Source organism: Egretta garzetta, unplaced genomic scaffold, assembly GCF_000687185.1.
Source record: "Egretta garzetta isolate BGI_Z169 unplaced genomic scaffold, ASM68718v1 scaffold22, whole genome shotgun sequence".
NCBI classification, from domain to species: Eukaryota; Metazoa; Chordata; class Aves; order Pelecaniformes; family Ardeidae; genus Egretta; species Egretta garzetta.
The window spans coordinates 893,647-916,950 of NW_009259102.1; the positions used below are offsets into that span (position 1 = coordinate 893,647).

The 23,304-nt window shown below is 46.1% G+C and overlaps 1 protein-coding gene across 2 annotated transcripts in view; it reads right to left on the reverse strand.

Moving 5' to 3' along the window:
- Positions 1 to 286: 286 nt before the first annotated feature.
- The window catches only part of LPAR1 (lysophosphatidic acid receptor 1), a 49,602-nt gene continuing 26,584 nt past the window's right edge, over positions 287 to 23,304 (reverse strand). For both annotated transcript variants that reach the window (XM_009635250.2, XM_009635251.1), the window contains one exon: positions 287 to 588. In XM_009635250.2, coding sequence (XP_009633545.1) covers positions 287 to 588 — 302 coding nt within the window. The remainder of the gene's footprint in view (positions 589 to 23,304) is intronic.

Here is a 23,304-nt window from a genome sequence, read left to right on the forward strand (position 1 = left end):
TCCAACGAAGTCTCAGCGAGGCTCTCCATGGGCTACCAATGACCTCCGCCACAAGGCATCTGCCTTCTACTTTTTGAAAGTAGAAAACAAAGGCCTTGCAGCATGGCCAGTCCTGCAGATGGGGCAGACCGAGATGGTGTGCTGGGCTCCCTGGAAAAGAAGCACTTGTAGTCCATTAGTGTTTGAGAAAACCTTGTGAGTGGGTTACCTTCCCCGGGGCCATGCACCCACCCTGCTCCGTGGCGTAGCCTGCTGCTCTTCATCAGCCATGAGGCTGGCTGCGGTTTTACACCACCGAGTGGTCATTGCTGTGGACGCCAGCCAAGATGGTGTGGTTGAGTGAGGACGCTGACCGGTCCGAGCCTTCGGTGGGGCCGTTGGCGCTCTCGCTGCGCTGGCAGCAGAGGATCTGCTTGAAGGTTGCACTCATCTCCTTGTCCCGGTAGGAGTAGATGATGGGGTTCATGGCGGAGTTGAACTCTGCCAAGAGCAGGAAAAATTTTTCATAGGCCAGGACATTGCACTGGGGACAGCAAACATCGAGGAGCAGCAAGACTAATCCTGGGGTCCAGCAGATTATGAAAGCACCTAGGAAGAGAAAGAGCAGACAAAACACAACAAAACCCACAAATATACTAATGCACTGTTACTTGTCAAGATGCTATGAGAACCATCCAACTGGAAGAGGCAATGGTTAATTTTCTCTTTCAAGAGTATGTTCCCACACTATTTCTTCACTGACCTGATGAGAGGGATGCCTTTCAAAGATCTGTAAATGGTTATGGGCAGCACATCAAAAGAGCAAAGCATTCCTCCCCACACTCACCATCTGAAACATTCTCTGCTTGGCAAATACATTTGCATTTAAAGTTGATAATGAGGGACATTTTTTTCCCTTCAGCTAGAGACCTCTGACTAATCAATCTCTTGATCAGGAGAAACAATGCCGCAATTTACTTCTCAAACTAATAACAACAAAGAAAACCTTTCTGTGAGTGCTGTGACTGAACTATCAGTAATAGAAAAAGAGTGGTGCAGGCAGCAATTCTCAAGAAAAAGAAAGCCCGGGTCTTGTTAATCCATTTCAGCCCCATTATGTAATGGAAAGTCCTAGACACACATCCTTCTTGCAATGAAATGTCGTCCTTCAACAGATCTACTTCTTTTCTTAGGGCTCTATTCAACAGAAATTCAGAGGCTCCTCAGGCTTCAATAGTGTAAATGCCAAAGAGCCTTACCCTGATTAAAATGCTTCCCCCTCCTTTCTCTGCTTTGCAAAACTCTGAGCGGCATAAAACCCAGAACAAAATCTGGAGTTCAGTTCAGAAAGGAAATCAAATGCCTTGCACTTTATTGTGAGTACAGAGTTAAACAAAGATGCTAACTCCTTGCAAGGTTAAAGAGGTTTTAAATATAAGCACGGCTGGGGAAGCCCTTACACACCAGTCATGTCAGAACGAAGATGGTGCTCCCGAGATTTTCCAGGCTGACATGCTCGGCTGAGGTGGAAGCCAAGGTTTTATCACCAGCGGGCAGGCTCAGGGCAGGCAGCACCAGCAATAAGGGCTTCCCAGCACTACTTGGTGAGCGCTGTTTTCAAACAGGTTCTGCTGTCACTGGGGTATTTATTTGTTAACACACTGCCTCTGTTCTCTTCTGCAGTGATGTTTTCTGCAGGTCTAGCAGCTGACTACAGCCAGTCTCCGCAGCGTGCAGCCTTTTTGCCGTGCCTGCCAAGAAGGTGCCAGCTATTTCCAGCTTGGGCAGTGGCGGCTGTAAGCTGTGCAGACACTTTTCCATTTGGATACCAAACCCACCTAGATCAAATAGAAGAAGGTTTTCCGAAGGGCTCTGCAAACACGCAGGGTGTGCCGGAGTACAGACACGGATCGCCAACCAGGCAACCACACACAGGCCTTCTACATACAAAAAAGCATCCCTAAACTGAGCCTGCCTGCAACTGATGGTGCCACAGTGCCACTCAATGCCTATCACTTTGCTGACCCACAAAGCTTGCAAACGGAAAGAAGCTGGGAGGCAAACTGCCAGCTGCCAGTACAAAGCACTGATGTCTTTGGCCAAGTGACTTTGTTAGGGGCTGGCAGCAATTTTACAGAATAGGGATGAAACTCTCCCACGCCGAGGTGGCATCAAACACATGAATCCACTTCACAGCTTTTGTCTGCAGCTCTTTTGGATTCCAACAGTCCTAGAAAAGAGTACTTGAAACCCATGCAAAGGACTACGGTCTTTTGTCCTTTCCTTATACCTGTTCCCAGAAGAGTAGAAAACTGCATCTCTTTATTTGCAGGATTGTCAGGGTTGATACAGAGGCTGCCCTCTGCACAGAGCAGCTCTGATGAGCTGGTTTCTGCAGAAACCAAGACAATCTTTCAAATTCAAGCACTCGCTGCTGAAACTGTGTGTGTTGTGTTCAACCGCCTAGCTAGGGAGGCAGCCGTGGACTTTGTTCCAGCTTGAACATGTATTTTCTTCATTACAGGCTGCCTCAGGAGAACAACATCAGAGACGGGAACACTGCAAGTCATGGGATGTACAGTCAAGGACAAAAGATGATGACAGCATCCTCGCCAGGCTTGTAGCAGAAAAGTCCAATGTGGGAACAATGGAGCTGACAGGAAACCTCTTCTAGCGTTGTTGCAATTGAAAGCTTCCAATGTTCCAACAATTTTTCTTTTTTTTTCAAATCTGTTGTTGAGAAACTAAATATGTCAAACAGAACATTCTGTTGCTATCACTTGTGGGCATGTGAAAAGCAGCAACAACAAGAAGCAGTACGGTGAAGCAGGTAGGCATTTGCCCCCAAGAAAGCCCCTAAGTCTCTGACAACATTCCACATGCAGGCCACTGCACCGAACACTGGTCTCAGGTGGAGTCTCTGAGCCTCTCTGGGCTCTTCAGTATCTCAGACGTTTCCAACAACCTACATGCTGGGGCTTGATGTGGTTGCACTCAAGAAGAAGTGGACTGTGGTTGAGCAAGCAACTAAATGATCTGTGCAGTGCATGTAACACTGAAAAAAGATAAAAACAAGGGTTGCCTTCCCACCCAGCTCTGGAAGCAAGTGGAAGTCATTATTCTGCAAGTTGCCACCCTGCTGCTCACGCCAGGCCTGGAGCTGGGTCGGTGATGTGCTGGCAGGCAGGTGTAGACAGGAGAGGAAACCCACGCTGCCCAGCTCCAGACCTGGTTGGGTACCGTGGGCTTTCTGCTGCCCTGGCCCCCAGCTGCAGAACAGTCTGGCTTTCCAGCCTGCTTCCTCCACGTGGCAGTGGTGGCAGCAGAGGAGCACACAGCACCCAGACCGCACCTGTGTGAAAACGGGGCTAGCTTCAAGCTTCTCAACAGAAGACTCATTTGTTATGGGGAAGTAACAGCCATTGAAGTCAGCCCCATTCAGTCTAGTCGGTTTTGTTTTACTTTAGCCCCTGGGATTTTCCTAGCTAAACTTCCCACTGTGCCAAGGGCTCCTGTGGGTTATTAAGTTAAGTGCTTGCAAATGGTGTCACAAACAATGCCTCGGGTTTTCTCACTTGCTATTTAACTGTCAGTACCCTGGAAAATACTGGAAAGCATCACTCACGGTAAGGGCATGTTTGAGTTAAGTGCAATGCAAGGAACATAAAATGTCAGGCTCCTATTACTTCAGATTTAGGAAGCATCATCTGTTAAAAATACGGAATTCTTTCGCTGGAAGGAAAAAAAAGCCTGAAATTTATTTTTTTTACTTCTTACTTGGAATACTTGCCAAAGTAAAGTGATACTAAGCTAAAAGTGAGGTTAAATTCTTCCCCTTCCAGAAATATGTTGTGCATTGATTTCACCAAGAACGAAGATCTAAAAATATCACATCTAATAAAACAATGAGATCCAAAAGCTTCCTGCTGCCACATACCAAAAAGCCTTAAGCGTATACCAAAATTTTGATGTATTTTTCTGCTCAGGAACAGAACTGAGAGCAGCCCGAAGTACAGCATGTGTCATTTTCAGGTGCATCTTACCATTTTACAAACTCAGTCAAATCCACGTTACAATGCCATACAAAACAGATCTATTGCATTCAGTGAATCAAATCTCTCATCTTCATAGATACGCTGTTGCCACGCCATGCACTAGGAGAGCCCAACATGACTGAATAAAATCGCAAATGGTATGTCCTTAGATGGCTGAAGAGCACTGTTGCCTGGACAGGCAGCACCTTGGGGTGACACCCCCAACCCTGACGGTCCTTAGAGGGGCTGGCACTGCACGAAGCTGACCAAGCTGTTCAACTGCAGCAGGAGGAACATTCCTATGGAGCACGGCCAAGGTCTGCCCTGCGGGTTGGCAAGAGAAGGCCTGGTGAGGAAGAAATGCTCATCAGGCTGAGGGGTGAATGGCTAGCCGTGAGACAGGAAAGCTTGAGGGAATCGGAGAAATGGTGGTGCATCTTTTAAAAAGATTGAAGGAAACAAGAGGGGAAGGGTGCCTATCAACTGTGAAGCACATTTTACAGCAGGAAATCTGAGTTACAACAAAGCAGTCGTGACACTAATCTCATTTTCTGTTGCTGTGTGATATTTCTCACCCAGGGCTGAAACTCCAACTCCTTGTGCAAAGTCTGTCTTGCTGCGCTGTGGCAGAAGCCCACTGGGGGCTTCCAATGACCACAATACGACTACACCACATCTGTCTTGAACCCTCATCTCATGCACCAGTGTGGACTGTATTTCCACGGTAGTTGCATGCTTGGAAACTCCTCGGTAAGCATGGCATGACCTCACAAGCAAGATTTGATTGCAAGGCAGTAAAGACTGTTGTGGGCAGTAGGCATATGAGATCAACCATGATAAATCACACAAATATGAGTGACGAGAAAAAACAAAAAAGAAAACAGCTCCGAAAACCATCAGCAGAAAAGAACCAAGCTACAATGAGAATAAACACTGACAAACTAGTCACTCATTACTAGGCCCTTCGTCCTCTCAGGAATGTTTGCAAAATCAACAAAACAAACTGCAGAAAGTACAGAAAGATAAATTATGAAAAAAGGATAGGCTAGAAACAGCCTCTTAAAACACAGAAATATTAATTTAAGGCTGTAATTGAATGACAGATCACCTCTGTGCTACTGCAGTCAAGCATGCCTGCTGGTTTAGTTTACCACTAAGCACGGACCATTCGGGATGACTTTTTTCCCTACCAGTGGAGATCGTCTTAAATTGATGCCTGTATTTACAAAGACTTGGTAAGAACTAAAGCAAGTAAAAGCCCCCCTTCTGAGAAGCAGACATACCCAGAGGATCTGACATAGTGGAAGAGAGGTTGAAGAAGAAGGAAAAACATTGCCAGTTTGTCTTGGGGAGCTTTCTTTTGTTTTTCGAAGAGCCGAAAGGCATACACTGCACAGATCCAAACCCAGGCTCGGAGAATTGACTTCCAAGTGACTGTCCCTCTGCATGCATGGTGAGAGCATTTGGTCCAGTTTTATCCTAGGGCTGCAGATTAAACTGTTTTATTGCTGCTGCTGCAGACGTAAAGTGAGCCTTGTTTTAGCAGGACACCAATCAACTGCAGTATTTTTTGCGTTTGGCTTTGCCCTGGGGTGGGTGTAAGAAGCTCACAAACAACATGCTGGAGGCTCGCTGGTACCCAGCCCCTGGGCACTGCTCGGGGCCAGCCCTGGCAGGGGGTGGCACAGAAAAGCACCTCGAGGCTTGCCTGCTGTCCCCCTCCAGGCAGCTCTGCAGGGCCATGGAGTCCCTGTGCCACCCCGGGGGTGGGCAGTGGGTCAAGGATGCAATGAAGCCTCCAGCATACAGCCTGAATGCTAAGGACCCACACACAGCCACCTCCCAGGGACCAGACTGGACGGCTACTTGTGAAAATCCTCAGGTTAGCAGGCGAAGCATTTCCTAAGCAGCAGGTTTGGTTTTTTCTTTTCCTTTTGCCTTGGACAGTGTATGTCTGCGTTTCTTCCTTGAACGTTTATTTTCCTCTAACTTGCAACAGCAAAATATAAGAAGTGCTTCCCATCCTGCCAAGTCACACACCGCCGTCCCTCGGAGGCTCTGGTGGGATGTGGCTCTTGTCAGTGCACACCTATTCTGAAACACCCCTCTTATCCTGCTTGTGTCCCTTTCATAAGCCCTCTTCCACCCATCTTGGGTGTTGACCCTGACTTTACTGTTTTCTGGCATGGCCTCACAGCCACCCTGCAAATTCCTCACACAGAGAAGTCTGTATGGAGGGTAAAAATACAGAAAGGGCGTCTTTTAGGGAGTGAGAGAAGGGGGGAAAAAGATCTCGCTTGTGTTTGCGGTTTTGCTAAGATTACAGAAACAGGATACGGCACTACCATATCAAAGACAGAAAAGACCCACTCCAGCTGAACTGCAGGGGCATTTACATTCTGCTGCTGTCTGTTGACCACCTCCCCTTGTCTGCCCGCTCTCCTCTCCAAACCCCTTCCTGTTCTCAAGAGTGGCACTTGTGATGGGCGGCTACACCACCTCTCCCACTGGGACAATGGAGACTGAGAGAGGAAGGGACACTGAGCATCACTGTCAGTGACCCACAGGAAGCAGGGTCTTGTTGCACTTTCTGCAGGGTGAAACCAATGTTATGGGGAGACTATTTGTTTTATTTAACAAAACCGTACCCAGGAAGGGCTACAGAAACGCCTTGGCGTTTTCCACATCCTGATACAACCCCATCCTCATCAGGGAAAGCCACTTACTATGCTAGCTGAGGAGCAAGCTCATCAGCTGCAACACAACTGGCACTTCTTCATGCCCCGGCCATCTGTAAGCTGTATCAATAACTCTCCTTATCACACTGCGTATTATCTGGTGCGCAGGATGAATAGACATAAGTAGTGCAAGAAATACCACTTATTTATAGCTGTGTATTGTTTTCCCCAGATACAAATATTAGAGAATGAAATCTGGAGTGAACGCTGAATTCTTCTATATGCAAAAGATACATGAAGATCATGTATCAGGCTGTAAACATACAGAGTGCAGGAGTAATTATTCTAATTCTAGTCTGACATAATTTTCCCTAATTTTGCCACAGCATTACTACAATATAGCTTATAGTTCTTGGCGGATGAAAACACAGTTGTTGCTGTTTTTTGTAGTTTCTGCTGGAAATAGTCAGCACTGGCATAAGGCTTGCTTCCACCCATGGAATTTTTATGTGAAAAAATAAAATGTGACTACCACATATGGACCAGATTAACAAATGTAAAATAATCCTATGCTAAATTTGGCAAATTCTGCAGACCTTCGGATATGAAAGGCTTGCCTCTCCATCCACAGACTCCAAAAGACTTGGGGAGGATGACAGTGCAAGACAGCCCTGAAAAATACCCTCGGTGGGGGACAGCAGCATGCAGCACGCCATTAAGAATGATCTTGTTGAAAATGGTGCTTTCAAACCTCTTTTATTTATGTAAGGTGTCTTTATTTAAGGAAGCTGTGTGAATCTTGAGTGAGTGAGAGATTTGTAGCATGCTCCTGCAGTTTTTGACTGAGTGCAAAACGCTGCTTTCTCTGACATGTGCCTGGGAGACTTTGACGCAATGGCCCCTTTGGGTTTCAAGCCAAACACTTTGCTGGTGGGGCTGTGTGTGAAAGGAAGGGGGGATGTCTCCAGCAGTGCAAAACAGGAAATGAGAAACAAAGCAAAGCTGAATAAAATCTACATTCATATTCATGCAACAGTATCTTGCATGTATTTCTCGTATGATGATTTGGAGCAAGAGGACCCAAGCTCATATTCAGCCGGCTGTCAACCAGTACCCCCAGGTCTTATTGAACCTCATACTGTTGGCCTCGGCCCATAGATCCAGCCTGTCCAGGTCTCTCTGCAGAGTCCTCCTCCCCTCAAGCAGATCAACACTACCACCCAGTTTGGTGTCGTCTGCAAATTTACTGAGGGCACACTCAATCCCCTCATCCAGGTCATTGATAAAGATATTAAACAAGACCAGCCCTAGAACTGAGCCCTGGGGGACACCGCTTATAACCGGCTGCCAACTGGATTTAACTCCATTCACTGCAACTCTCTGGGCTCAGCTATCCAGCCGTTTTTTTACCCAACGAAGAGTACGCCTGTCTAAGACCTGAGCCAACAGCTTCTCTAGGAGAATGCTATGGGAGACTGTGTAAAAGGCTTTGCTGAAGTCCAAGTAGACAACATCCACAGCCTTTCCCTCATCTACCAGGCGGGTCACCTGGTCATAGAAGGAGATCAGATTGGTCAAGCAGGACCTGCCTTTCATGAAACCATGATGACTGGGCCTTGATCCCCTGATTATCCTGCATATGCCTGGTGAGTGCACTAAGAATGAACTGCTCCATAACCTTCCCTGGTACCGAGGTCAGGATGACAGGCCTATAGTTCCCTGGATCCTTCTTCCATCCCTTCTTGCAGATGGGCATCACATTGGCAAGCCTCCAGTCATTTGGGACCTCCCCTGTTAACCAAGACTGCTGATAAATGATGGAGAGTGGCTTGGTGAGCGCTTCTGCCAGCTCCTTCAGCACTCTTGTGTGGATCCCATCTAGCCCCATAGACTTGTGGATGTCCAGGAGGCATGGCAGGTCGTAAACCGCTTCCTCCTGGATTACATGGGGTTTATTCCCCTCTCCATCCTTGTCTTCCAGTTCAGGGCACTGAATAGCCTTGGGATAACTGGTCAGAGTATTAAAGACTGAGGCAAAGAAGGCATTAAGCACCTCAGCCTTTTCCTCATCCTTGGTGGCAATGTTCCCCCTCTGCATCTAGTAAAGGGTGGAGATTCTCCTTGACTCTCTTTTTGTCGTTAATGTATTTGTAAACCCATTTTTTTTTATCTCTTACAACAGTGGCCAGGTTGAGTTCTAGCTCGGCTTTTGCCTTTCTAATTTCCTCTCTGCATGACCTAACGAGATCCCAGTACTCGAGGTGCCTGCCCCTTCTTCCCGAAGTGGCAAACTCTCCTTTTTTTCCCCGAGTCCCAGCAAAAGCTCCCTGTTCAGCCAGGCCGGTTGTCTTCCCCACCAATTTGTCTTACGACACATGGGGACGGCCCTGACCCTGCATCTTTAAGACCTCCTTCTTGAAGAATGCCCAGCCTTCCTGGACCCCTTTACCCTTCAGGACTGCTTCCCAAGGGACTCTCCCAACCAGCGTTCTGAACAGGCCAAAGCCTGCCTTCTTGAAGTCCATGGTGGTGGTTTTGCTGACCCCCCTCCTTACTTCACCAAGAACTGAAAACTCTTTATGATTTCATGGTTGCTAAGGCCAAGACAACCTCTGACCACCACCTCTCCCACCAGTCCTTCTCTGTTAGTGAACAGGAGGTCAAGCAGGGCACCTCCCCTGGTAGGCTCACTTACCAGCTGTGTCAGGAAGGTCTCTTCCACACACTGCAGGAACCTCCTAGACTGTTTCTTCTCCGCTGTGTTGTATTTCCAGCAGAAGTCCAGTAAGTTGAAGTCCCGCATGAGAACAAGGGCTAGCAATTGTGAGACTTCTGCCAGCCACTTGTAGAATACTTCATCCACCTCCTCATCCTGGTTGAGTGGTCTGTAACAGACTCCCAGCAGGACATCTGCCTTGTTGGCCCCTCATCCTTACCCATAAGCACTTGACCTTATCATTACAATCGCTGAGCTCTGTACAACCAAACCACTCCCTAACATTTCCTACCTTCCCCACAGCTATACATGCATGCATCCTACAACCCCTTCCTGAATCCTGTTCTTGGATTTTGAGCTGTTGAGTTTGGTCAAACTTCGCACAAAATAATGGATAGATCATGTAGGAACACAGAAACCATGTCTTGCTCAAAAACTTATTTCCCCTTCCCAGGAGGAATACAGTATGTGTCTGCTTCAAACATCTGTCTTCACCTTTGAAGTCCTGTGCGTAGAATTCATTTGGTGTTTAAGGCATGGCTATCTTTGTCAACAAATCAACCCTCTCTGAGAAACCTGGCTGCTTCCCTCTTGAAGTATTTATCCAGTTTAAAACACGTTAATGACTTCACACGAAAGCTTCCTTGGGGCTCTTGCCAGTGCTCTAGCTGAGCGGGGAGGAGCAGCATGCCTTGCCCACTGAGGGGGAAGTCCCAGTGTATGTTAGCATCACCTCATTCTGGGCCTTAATATTTAGTGTTTCATCTTTCATCCCTTTAATCCTCATCACTTTCTTTCTTGTCAGAAAAGATAAAGTAAAAAACTTCCTAAATGGACACACAGTCTTGACCACAGCCCTGTTCTCTTCCAATGTTCACATCACCTCATTGCTCCCGACGACTTATCACTTAAATATACACTCTTACAAATTTCTCGGTGAAATCTTTAGGCCAAAGCCCTCCTTTTAAACCTGACACGCTTCTGCATCTACACCTGCTGCATGTAGGGCCAACTGAAGATACACCTGATGTGCCGTGGCATTTCACAGGGTGCCAACAACAATCATTGGCCAACAACCACGTTGGCACCACTAGCTGCACAACTGCTGCCTGTGAGCATGGAGATGCTCAGACAGAAAACACCTGTAGTCGCTGGGGCTGCATCTACAGGCATCATGCTTTCCCATTTCTCAGGGTGGCTGACACCTTTGGTCATCTCTTCCTGCTTCAGTTTGCAAGCCTGTGCCAGAGGTAATGCAGAGTAGGTTTCTCTCAGTAGTACTTGCAAATGGCAGCTGTGGCAGTCCTCATGAGCTTGCTGTCTCCAACATTTTGTGCTTGTCACCCCTGAGTGTTTGCTGCCAAGTGCTGGAGGCAAGGTACGCTGACACTCGGCCTCCTGGCCTTCCTTCTGGAGGTGCTTTTCCTGCTGGGCGTTTTCCCACCTGGACCCTGGGTGGCTTTTCCACAGAGCCCGGAAACAGCTGCGGATGTTTTAGGTACTGCGTGGGTCTCCAAGCCTTTGCATATCTCTGTAGTATCTGAAGCTTTTGAAGTTTGAAACAGCAATAGACAGAAAAGCCTGGGGAGGACCGATAACAAACCAAAACAAACTGAAGAGAAAATGAGACATGGGCAGAAGCAAGCCATCAGAACTGACCAGTTTATTTCATGGGTGCTTGTTAAACTCCAGCTCAGGTTAATGCTTGGGGTCATTCTCTGCCTGCAGTCCTGCAAAATGAGTTTGCTTGTCTCTGGCCAGCTGATCCAGCCGCCCTCAAGTATTCCTTGGCTGACATCTCTGAAGGAGAAATCAAGTGCTAATGCAAATAAAGGAGATCAGGACTGTTTTTCAACTGATACGTCCAAAACAAAGCTGTTCCAATACCTCCTTGTTTCAAATGCACACTTGTTGTGGTTTTAAAGAACACCTTGCAAAGATGGCTGTGTGATCTGCTTTCCAAAAAGGAAACCAAAAGCTTGAGCTCATGGCAATTTATTGGCATCCATTTGGATCCCTCAAATCAAAAGGTTGCTAAGGAAAAATGGAATTTCCTCTGGATCCAGTGACTGCAGGAGAGAGACAGTACTCCCCCGACTGCCCCCCGCAAAAGAAGAAAGTAAGCCTTTTATCTATAAAAAGCATTTTGGACAAAAACAGGAAGTCATTAAATGCACTTGGTCAGGATTCCAACTGATTTCTAAATTCATAAAGATATGTGAAGCTAATCTCTAAATAAAAGCCTGGCTGTTGCCAAAGCAATCTGAGTATTTATCTCTGTGTAAAGACAAACAATAGTCCCCGTGGAGTTTCACTGTTGCCAAAAACCTGACACACAGAGGAAATTTTGATGTCTTTTTCAACTTTCAGGCATTCTAGACAAGCCTTTATGCCCCATTATGGACACAAATGCTCCTACAGTCCCAAATCAGTGGCGATAGCTTGGCTGGAAAAGGAGCACAAAAGCCCAGCTGAGAAGAGGCTCCTGAAGCTCACAGTACTGGTGTCCTTGGTCATGGTGACACTGGACAGATAAAAGCATGCAACAGATGTCTGGGGAAAATCAGAAGTGAGAAACAGCCTTTTAGTCCACACCTCGCATCCTACATGCATCCCCTAGTCTGAACTCAGCCAGGATCCTCTTTACGGGCACTGATTGCTCACAGTCATAACTTGGGGTACGGGGTGGGGGACAGACCCATCCCCGAACAGCAAGAGGACCCTGTCCTAGGGGTCTGGGTGAGGCTTTCAGGTCCCAGACGTGGGACCAGCTGTAGGTGACCAGGGCTGGTGGCCACGTGAACGTGCCTACGCAAACGCAAAGGCTCACTGCAAGAGGTCATCTGAGGCAGGAGCGGGACAGCTGGCACCCCGCAGGCAGGGTTCACAAACCCGACTCTGTTCTGCCTGCCTCCGCAAGGTATATTTAGCATGCTTGGGACCCGGGTGTTTTACCGCTTCTCTTGTACCTGCAGTTTTCAATCACAGAAAAATCATTCACGGCCATGTTGGAAGAAAAGCTGCTTTGCCCACTTTTCCTTTGGAATTCCCTATACCCCCTGCAGTACTCTGGTACTTTCCCAGGGACAGTCACAATGCTACACTCAAACAATACAGTTTGTGTAGCAGATTTCAAACAACTTTGGTACAAGAGATTGTTTAATTGTATTTTCTTTTGTTGTTAAGGACATTAAGCATTACTGGTATTATGTTTGGAGAAGCTCCAGTTGCAACACAAGTTTCCAAATGAAGCATGGGTGGATGCAATTTAATATGTAAAGGACTGCTTTGATTCTTACATAAGATGAAACTAATAATTTTAGAAGAAAAGTATTAGCCTCTATCTGCTTCCTTAATAGGAATAAAATTCGTTTCTCCCATGCTAGTGCCAGACTGTGAATTGGAGAAACTGTTACAAAAAGGTAGAGATACATAAAATGACTGTATTATATACCAGCTCTACCTCAACTGCAAGAAAACTGTGTGTGCTTTTCTTTTTATATAGCCATACTGCAGTTTACCTGATTATAGCTAGCTGGTTAAGCTGTGGTAGACGCCCCTCGAGGCAGTTGCATGAAGTCCAGTTACACAAAACAGTTTTAAGAAGCAGAATCCACCATGACAGCTGTGCTCCTCTGGGAGAACAAAGAGCACAAGCTCCAGAGTGACATGGACAACAGAGGAAAAGCCTCTTGGTTAAGGGGATGCCATTCCAGAATAAATCGTCCTGGAAAATCAGCCTGTCTTTTGGGTATGTTAGGACAGCCTCCTTCCCGAAAAGACCTTCTACTCCTCATCTGAATGTTAGGCAATCAAAACACTGCCTTTAAGCAGAAGCGGCTTTGGACAGGCTGTGCATGAACACCGGCACTGTAAGTCAGCCACCTGTACACCTCACCACCCAAGCAGCGTCAAGGCCGTACAGATGTTGCTCAGGCTATCAGACTACCAGTGAGGTGTCTACAAAGAGAAATGATGAAACAGAGGGAGGATAAGGCCTCATGATAGCAGACAGGCACTGCGCTTCACGAGAGAAGCACTGGGTGAAGAATCACACACAAATTTTGCTTGTGTAAGTGCACACTGACAGCTTATCAGAAGGGTAAAATCCAGGGTTTAGCACTTAGTGCCATATGTACTTGTTTAAAACTGTCTAGATGAGGCTGGTAACTTGGGCAGAAAATACAGCTTTTGGTCTATATTTCTACACTGAAGATGAGACATGGTTTAACGGGATGCAGCTACCTCCTGGTTCTCACAGATGCCTCTGAATTCCTGTGGAACATCTAATTTTCTCTGTCTGGACAAGATGCCATTATACTGTAACTTATGTCCCAGGTGTCAGGGAGAATAAAAGATTGTATCAACTTCTATGAAGCCAGTCTCTGGATTCACTGAAAATACTATCATGCAGAAAGAAGCACTGCAACAGGCTAAAGTAGGTACTTTTTTCCCTGTCAGAAGGGTTTTTACCATCCTGCGGCATATAATTTTACTTAAATGGGAGTTTTATTTAAAATGGGAAATAAGTGAACAAGTCCAGAAATGTTTCATTGCTGGTGGTAAGTACCTGGATTTCAGTGGCAGCTTCTCTGTGATTTCCTTTGTATTTACCATTACTGAATCTATATTGATTTGAAGTCTTCAGGGAAATGCAGAAGACAGCATTGGCAAAATCTAGCCTTTATTTCAACTCATAGCTTCAAGAATGGCGTTGCCAAACCATGCATTATAGTGGGGGAAAAAAAAAGGTGCATCTTCAGCTAGCTTTTCCTCTCACCTGTGCACAGCTGTGGAAAGCCCTGGGAACGCAGCTATCAGGGGAGCGATGCTTTGCACAGTTCTGTTCTCTGTCATTCGGTCAGGACAAGCAGGCAAAAACCAAAGCAAGGGAGAAGTTCAGAACGCATTAGACACCCTCATTGCTACGGACAAAGGAAACCTCAGCTCACCCACTTAGAGGGTGAGCCACTGAAACTGTGTCTGGGTTAGAGGAGCGATGCGTCCTCTCGCTACAACCAAGTTTCCCCACATTCTGCGCATTTATCAGAGATCTGAGTTTTGTTCGGCATACTGAACTGATCCTGGTGTTTCAGTCGGTTTTCGGGAACAGCGCACCCCCTTTGGCAGTCCGCTCTCCTGTTCTAAATTTAACCCCTGCTAAGCGAAGTATGGCACCTAAAAGTGTCCAAGAATAGCGCCTGCCTTTCAGCTACTGTGTTAGCACCACATCCTGCGTCACTGTGGCTTAAAGATTTCTATATAAATAGCCTCTGAAACCACAAAAAAGGAGCACTATCATACTAGTTTGAAGGTTGCTCAATCTGTGTGTTTCTGAGGATGTGACTCCTTTGACCTCTGGCACACAGTTTGCTCCAGTGTCCCCATAAAAGACTGTAGATTTTGGCTATGATAGAAAGGAACAATAGTAATGAAGGGTAAAAAAAAAAAGGCACTAAGTCATCTCTTTCAGTTCACTTACTCCCACCTACCCGTGAAAGAGCAATTGTACGGCAGCAGAATACTGAAACACTTTCAGCAGCAAAACTGCTCTGCTTCCCAGCCACCTTCAACTCTTTCAGGGGTGTTCATGAGAAGTGCCAGACAAAGGTCATTTAAATCCAGACCCTATCTACCAAGCAAGGAAGGAAGAGGCGTTAACACTGATGCTTTCTCTGCAGCTTGCCTTTGTCCTAGGCCTTCTGCGGCTGGGCATGGAAGAGCCAGCTCTGTTCCCACTGAACTCTCTGCCTCTCTAATGGGACTGACAAAGACGACAGTAAGTATCTTCCAGCGTCACCTGTCTTCAGACCAAGGGTGAAGCCGGCTCGTCTCTCAGCGACAGAGGGAAGGCTGGGAGGGCAGAGCTCATGGCCACACTCACGCAAGCGCTCCCCACGGACCTGCCGGGGAGCGTGCTGCTTCTGCAGGGCAAGAACTTGGAAATCCTTCCCTTTCAGCACTCTCTGCTTGCCAGGGACTTCATTCCTCAAGGGATAAGGGATTTAAATGCCATTCAATGTAAAATCTTTGGCAGTTGAAAATGAAACCATCTAGAAGTTTTCAAAACACAAAAATGCATTTTAAACAATTCTCTGAGGTGTGGACTGAGCTGATCTGGTAATAATTTACATCACCATTATGTATGGCAGAGCAGTATTTTACTTTTGAAAATAACCACTAATAAGAGCCTGATCAGAAGTGGCAGATCAGTCACGCACAGTGCAGGCCAGAACAACGGCTGCCAGAGGCAGAAGATAACCTGTGAAAGCACTTCACTCTTGGAAAGCCTGAGATTGCATGCAGAGAATGACAAAGCAGTGGCAACCAAAAAGCAAGTCTAATTTGTTCTGCATCCTCTGAATGGCCCTTAGATCCGTCTAATCCCCTCCGATTGATCCTGCACGCTATCCGTACTGGCCACATCCACATGGCACGCTGCTTTGGGAGCAGGTTCTGGATGCAGGGTTGAGCTGTCTGCTCAAAGAAAGGGGAAAGTATATAAGCAGGGAGCCAGCCGCCAAAGAAACTGTAACTCCACTGATTTCCAGAAGCGGTTGTAAATACAGTCGCAAATGGTACAGCTGCATTGAAAGCAGGCCTCTAAAAGAAAAACAAAAGGCTCCTCCATACTCTCTCAGTGGAAAACCACCAGAAGTTTCTGCAAGGTTATCAGTCCTCAAAAGGTGGTCTTAGTACGTCGAGGCCATCTACTGTATTGCATCCTTCTGCTTTAAAAAACACAGGGTTGCAATCATGGACCCAGGTTGCAAAACAGAAAACCTAACAAGCAGAACGCCAGCTGCTGGCCCCTGGTGACAGAGGAACTGAAGGACCAAGACTGCTACCAAACCACAAAGGAGACTTCCAGCTGGACTACCTTCAGCAGCTGCATGGGTCTGCAGCTCACGCATGGGGCTGAGGGGGCAGCAAATTGATGGACTAGCAGAAGAGGTGAAACAGGGCCATGATGATTAAAAAAAGACACCTCCTCAGATCCCTACTGCCAGCTTCTGAATTGCTCCGTGTTAACAAAACCTACAGCACCAAGCAGACAGGCTGTGCTCACCGGCATTGTGCAATGGTCCCAGCACATGTCCGGGAGGTGGAACCTGCGGACACAGGAACTATGTTTTATTGCAATGCCGGCTAATTAAAGCACCTACACTAGAGTACTCTTCCTCCAGCACGCACCCAAAACAATGCCTGCAGGATCATTCAGATGTTTTAATTCAGCACCGCTCACAGCAGTTTAGGTCAGATTATTTTGGGACAGACACACTGATATATGAATTCACAAGATTTCTGCAGTTGTTTTTTTTAGCAGGTATTTGTGGGCTTGCACCTAAAGCAAACGGGAATCTGTATGAGATAAACTAAGACCTTTGAGGCAAAAGGCCCTCCACTGAGGAATTTTTGGGTTACCAAAAAAAAAAAAAAAAAGCAAAAAAGCAATTAGTACATTGTAAGCAAGTCACTTGCAAAATCCTTCTGCTCAGAAAGTAATTGCTTCCAATAAGTACCTCTGCCACTCTGAATAAAACAAAGCTTTTTTTCTTCTTCAGAGTAGAGTAAAACCCCCTAAGTATTCAGCAACACACTGGAGGAAGCCAATCAGGGATGACCTCATTTTCTTTTAAAATGTTTTAACAATGAAAGGAATATTGAGGTAACACTGAGGTAAAGTCCAACCCAGTAGCAGCATGTAGGGCAGATGCATAAAGGAGAAGCCCTCAAGCCAACTCAGATCAGCCTTTGCTGGACTTAATTTAAAATTCCTGGTGATGCTTGCTGGCTTCTCACCGTTTTTCTGCAGAGCTCGGAGCAGTGGCCATGACAAAGCCAGGCTAGCAAAATTAGGGATGAATGCAGCAAGGCAGAGAGGCCATTTCAGTACCATAGGGAAAGTCCATGCCTCTGACTGCTTGTCTTTAATAGGCAGGCTTTGAAGCCTGGGGATTGATCACAGCTGTGTCTCCAATAATAAAGAACCAAACCAACCAGCACGATGAGCTTCAGATCTGCTGGGTTCTTACCAGGTGTTCTGCAAACTATGAGGGGAGGAGAAGAGCACAGGTTTTCTGTCTCTGGTACCTTCTTGGAGAGGCAAGCAATGAGGGATGAGTCTACTTGCTCCTCCTCCAAAATTAGTCAGCATCAGCTTCCTGAGTCACCTGGTGATGTCACAAGCATTTTTACTGGCACCAGTGCTCTCTCTGCTGTCCTGCCTTCTGAACCCTGATATTGTAACTGTGTTCATTAACACTCTGTCTATGCACATGAGAATACAGGGCTGGGAACAAACCAGGCAGGTTTTCCAGACTGACCTACTGCAAGTTTGATGATTCCATGGTTATTTCCAGCACATGTTTTTCTGAAAATACTCACTGTTTATATTTATCATTGACTACACTCCTGCTTTAAACAGCATTTATCAGAGAAGGCACATGGAAGTTTAACCAGCTCTAATGCTTTTAAGGAATCAGTGCTGGCATATGCAATGAGACTGAACATGGCTATGGCTGCAGGGCAGAGTCCTTGCTCGCTGCTAGTTTCATCAGCGTTTGGCTGATCTTATGTCTGAAGCCAGCTGAGCGCTTTGTAAAGCCCGCAGCGTTGTGATCCCATCTGAGATGCTTGGGTTGGTGAGCTCCGTCAGGATGCCATTCCTGGTTGCGATTCAGCTGCCCTCCTCCCTTACTGATACGGCGTATGTGTGCAGTTTGCTCTCCTCCTGCCTCACCCACAGCTGGAGAAGCCCACATCAGCACCCGAACCGTGGGGGGTTGGCAAAACCCAAGCTGTGTGTGCCTGGGGAAGGCAGCGAACAAGAACAGGGATGTGCAGGGAGCCCTGCTTCCCCTCTCACCCTCCAGAACCGGGACAGCTTTGCCCCAGCAAGTCATAAACAGCGTCACTCTCTCTCAGACAGTGCTGGCTCTTGTTTTTTCTCTAAATTGGCCAGGGAAGCTCCCTTGAGATTAAAGCCTGCTACCATTGCCCATCGCTGTGACTGTCACTAGCATCGACGCTCTGTATGTTAACTACAATTGTCTATACATTACATTCATAGAAGAAAAAAAAAAGAAGAAAAAAAAAAAGGTGCCTGTAACTGATCCACAGCTTGGATGTTCCTTGTCTCCTCCTCCTTATTCTGCAGCACAGAGTAATACCTGTATTCATCAGGGTAACTTTGGGTGGGAGTTCAGGGTTGATGGGAGAGGACTGAATTTAGAGAGGTCCCAGGGTTCAGTTGTGGTTGTCAAATGCTGCTGCTAGTAGCAGGTCTGAGCTTGAATGCTTGCTGCAATGCAAGCATTTTGAGTGAAAAATTCAGTCACTCACAGTAAATGGTGCAGGGTGCAGGCAAGAGCAAACACCTCAAAAAGCAAGGAAATCAATTTGTCTGCAAAATGCAGTACACGCTGCCAGGAGGCTTTGAGATAAGCAGCAAGATGATCATGTACAGTTCAATGAGCACAGGGAAAGGGATAGGCAGAGGAAAGTACGCCAATGCCTTTTAGAAGTGTTGCACATCACTGCAACAGACACATGTAAATGTTGACAGATGCAACTTAAAACTTAATTTCTTCCCCAGAAAAGTTGGATTGAGACATGTGTAAAACAGATGAAAAGAGACAACCCCAAAAGTTGTTTACAGCAGAAGATGGCCATACGTGACCTGCCACCTCTCCATCCTTCTCCCTAGCCGCACTTTCTGCATTTCGTGACGCTACAGAAAGTTGTCCCATTAAGCTGGCATCACAAGAGCATGAGCTGTCTCCTTCCTGTGTGGATTAACCAGCAGCACAAACTTGCTGAGAAAATCCTTCCTTACCACAATTCTTAGGTAATTTTTCTGGGAACATTCATACTTAAAGCACTCTGCAACACACTAAACAGGAAGAAGGAAAGGAATGCGCATTAAGGAACGGTACTGATGTCTCTCTCTGGCTCATTCAGCACCGTGTGGCTTTTCAAAAGCATGTTGCTATCACAGGGCTAGAAATTATTTAATGCCACTGTGGCATTGTGTTTGTTTTGCCTGGCTTCTAGGACATCCTACTGTTTTGTTTGGGGTTTTTTTTATTTGTTTTGAGGAGTGGTGAAAGCAAAAACACCGGCACGCCTTCATGCCAAGGGAAGTGACGGCACTCTGTGAGTCCTTGCTGGAAGATGTCCTGGAGGGACGAGGAGAAGGAGGTAGAGCCGCCTCCACTCGTGGCTTCCTCAGAGAAAAGGGCCAAGAAGTCCACAGTGGTCTGCCAGGGAGAGTCATGGCCACCCTCTGTAACACTCCCTGGCATCATGGTATTGCCAGTGAGCCAAAAACCTCACTTGTCGGAGGCAGACCCAAGCCCCAGACCCAAACTCTCTACCCCAGCCATCTCTTGGGGTTCAGAGGCAACTGCTATGACCGGAATTTGAGGGCTCAGCTTCCCAGTGCAGACCCACCACCTACACCAATGGGGTGTTCTTCCTCAAGCATTTCTGATAACTTGGGGACAGGACAAAATTGGAGGCCGTTCCTGTCAACGCACCGCGTGCAGACCAAAGGCACATTTATCAGCTCTTGAGCACTCATGGACTATAAGCAAGTCTTGGAGCCACAAAGAAGGCAGCTGTGGTCACAGCAATGAGGGATCCCCTGGAAAAAGCTCACGCCTAGGGCACAAACTGCATGCATACCTATGCATACATACATACATACACACACATACGTATACATGCCCTTTAATCTCAAATGATGAACCAGTTGTCTCTGTCCAAATTAAAGAACAATCCAGACGTGAAGTAAGCTACCAAATAATTAAATATTTCCAGATGTTTCTGTTACTGGTATCTCTCATGCTGGTTGAGGAAGTTGCTGAACCCATCGCTAGCCTAGCAACTCTTCTCTCACAGCTCTTTAAAATGCTGGCAACGTGCCTGTCTTTTCCAAGCACTTTGCATTTTATTTTCCTGGGGCATAAAAGATAGAGGTGTTTAAACAAAGAAAATACACTTCCAAGCTTCCAAGCATGTGGACTTTTTTCTTTTTTTGAAAGTGGTCAGTCCATGTCACGGAAGTGGAGGAGATGGTTTCAAGATGTGGTGACATACATCTCTTATTATCACAGATTTCAGCACACGCAGGACTCCACCATATCACTCTTGCAAAATGCTGCCTGCAAAATCGCAAACGTGCATCTTTACAGGAAATTGTATGAGGATACCAGTCCCTTTTCTACTAAGACTACTTTCTTAAAGCAAAAAACATAACACTTTAAAACAGTATCAGAAGCCTTCTGCTTGTGCTTTTTAGCTTGTTGTAGTTTCTGCTTTCTTACATACATCTGAAGAGATGCTCAATGAAAATGCTGCATCCAGCAGACATTTGTCTTTCCTGTTTGAAAGGAACAGCAGCAAAAAGAGGTAATGAACTTTAACTTCAAATGAAAAGAAGGATGTCAGAGCTCCTCTAATAAAACCTCTGGCAAGTATAATGTTTTCTTTAGACATTTTTGTTATTTTGGGGGAGATCTGCACTCAACAGTGCAATATGCAATGGAGACATCCCACAACTGACACTTTGCAAGATTCCCTCTATTGTAGGAGTGAAGGGTAACTCTTACAGTCAGCCTGTGGATGCAGAAGACCACTCTTAGAACTTTTAGGAGAAAAGCACATTGTTTCAAAGGGAAGTGCACAAGGTACAAAACTTATGAATGGATCACACTCAAGAGTTTTAATACATTTCATCACTGTTTTTTAAGGTCAAGGCCAGGTTTTAAAACCTGGTTCATGTCCCTGCTAAGATTTCACCAACGTTTGCAATGAAATCCTGGTGTCAACATAGCCAAATCCAGGACCTGTGCTTCAGCCAGCTGTGGATCCATCTCTGTCAATGTGTTTTAAATGGAGAAGGAGAAATCTGAGGCACTGTCATACGCACTGTATCCTGGAAAATTGCTATGTCTGTGGCTGAACATCCCTCCCAAAGGGAAATACTCAAACTGGCACCAGCCTGGATCAAGCCTTGAATGGATGTTATCTCTGTGCAATCTAATTTTTAAATTATTGATGTTCAATCAGACCCTGAGCTTAGGAACTGGAAGTACGTGGCAACCACGTCAAAATAAAATAATTTGGAAAAAAGTATCTTTTTTGGTGTTGAGTTTCCCAGAGCACTGAGGAGGGGTTATAGTCTTCTTAGAACAAGCAAACATTTGAAAGCCTGGAAAAAAAATGTATCTCTACACCTCTAACCACTGCTGTGCAGGAGGACCTGCCCCAAGCCCTATTCACTGTCTGTGGGATCCAGTGGACCCAGAGGGGGCTGCTTGAGGGAAGAAACCTCTAAAAACCCCCCAGAATCTCAGCAGCAACAGTAAAATTACCTTTGCTGGCCTGTGGACAAGGGCAGTGGTCTCTGTTGCACCCTTGTGCCCTTCTGCCTTGGACGTGCCCAGCCACGGAAGCTGGGAGGCAAACACCTGCCTACCCTGCTCTGCAGGCAAGGTCCTCGATACTCCTCCCACCGAGGTGGTTCTCTCCTTCCAACAGAGAGATAAATCAACAAGAGGACTCAATGGTGAATATTTAATTGTATGCTTTCTAAACTTTCCAAAATTAATGTTTTTTTTTTTTTAAAAAATTATTTATTTATTTATTTATTTTAAAATCTTAGCCACTCAAAGTTTCTAGGGAATTCAAAATTTCTTCTGAATGTAAGCAACTTGCAGACAGGCTGCAGGGTATGAAACAGGCAATTTCAGCAAAACCAAAAGAACACAAAACATTTAAAAAACTAGAAAAAAAACCAACTCAGCAAAAGCATAGTGAATTAAGAACTCCCTGTTAATTCAATCATGTTCGCTTGCAAAATCAACATCCATATCCATAAAAGAAACATCTGAAGTTAAATCCTCTATGCATGCTACCAATAACAAACTGTTCGATTAGATCTACTCTTATGGTTTAAATACATCTTTTTTTAATGCATACTGGAAAAAACACGGTATTGCCACTGGCAGGGGAAAAATGCAACAAATGCTTCTTCTATTTCACATCCTGGTTCTGAAAACTCAGGAAAAAAAATATTTTTCTCTTCTTGAGGAGTAAATCTCTGTATGCTGGATATTTATGCCTATGTCAACGGTTTGGAGGAAGGTGGCTACACTTTGTTTTCTGGAAATAGGCCTGGAATTGCTTATGTCTGCTATGCCACAAGCTGGGAGAGCCTGGCTGCCTGGTCCGGCTCAGAGGCACCCGAGATGCGGCCTCTGTCGCTGCAGGACAGGACGGTCCGGGCTGTGATGGCCCTGCAATGTCCCGCACAGCTCATGCTCCCATGTACCGTCCCGGTGGTGGGGCTGGCTCTCGGAGGTGCTGCTCCTGCCTGCCAGCTGAACAGTGGCAAGGCCACAGAGATAAAGTTATAAATAAAGAAAGGGGATGGAGAGATGGGAAGAGTGGGAAGGGAGAGGGAGGGCCGGTGAAGAAGCCAAAGAATTTAAATAAAAGGAAAATCTCATAAGAAACAGCATAAATCACAACTGTGTTCTCTGGAATGTGCTTAAAAGGCCACATTTCTTGAGTGCATACGGCTTTATACACACCTCTCACACTTACTTGGTGGGGCTGTATATCTGAAAGCCGTCTGCTGTTTAACACCACCACACAGCAGCACATGGTGAATGCAGCACTTGGGTATTTGATGGATTAATAGACTGAAAGCTGAAGCGTTCATCTAAAGGATGCTACCTTAATTATTTCCAGTGAATTAGTTTGCTTTGTTTGCTTATTTAAATTGCCCCCTCCTCACTCTAGACTGAACCAAGCCAAGTGCTTCTACTGGAAAGGCAGAAACCAGCACAACTCATTTCATGCAGAACACTGGCTAAACAGCCAAGGA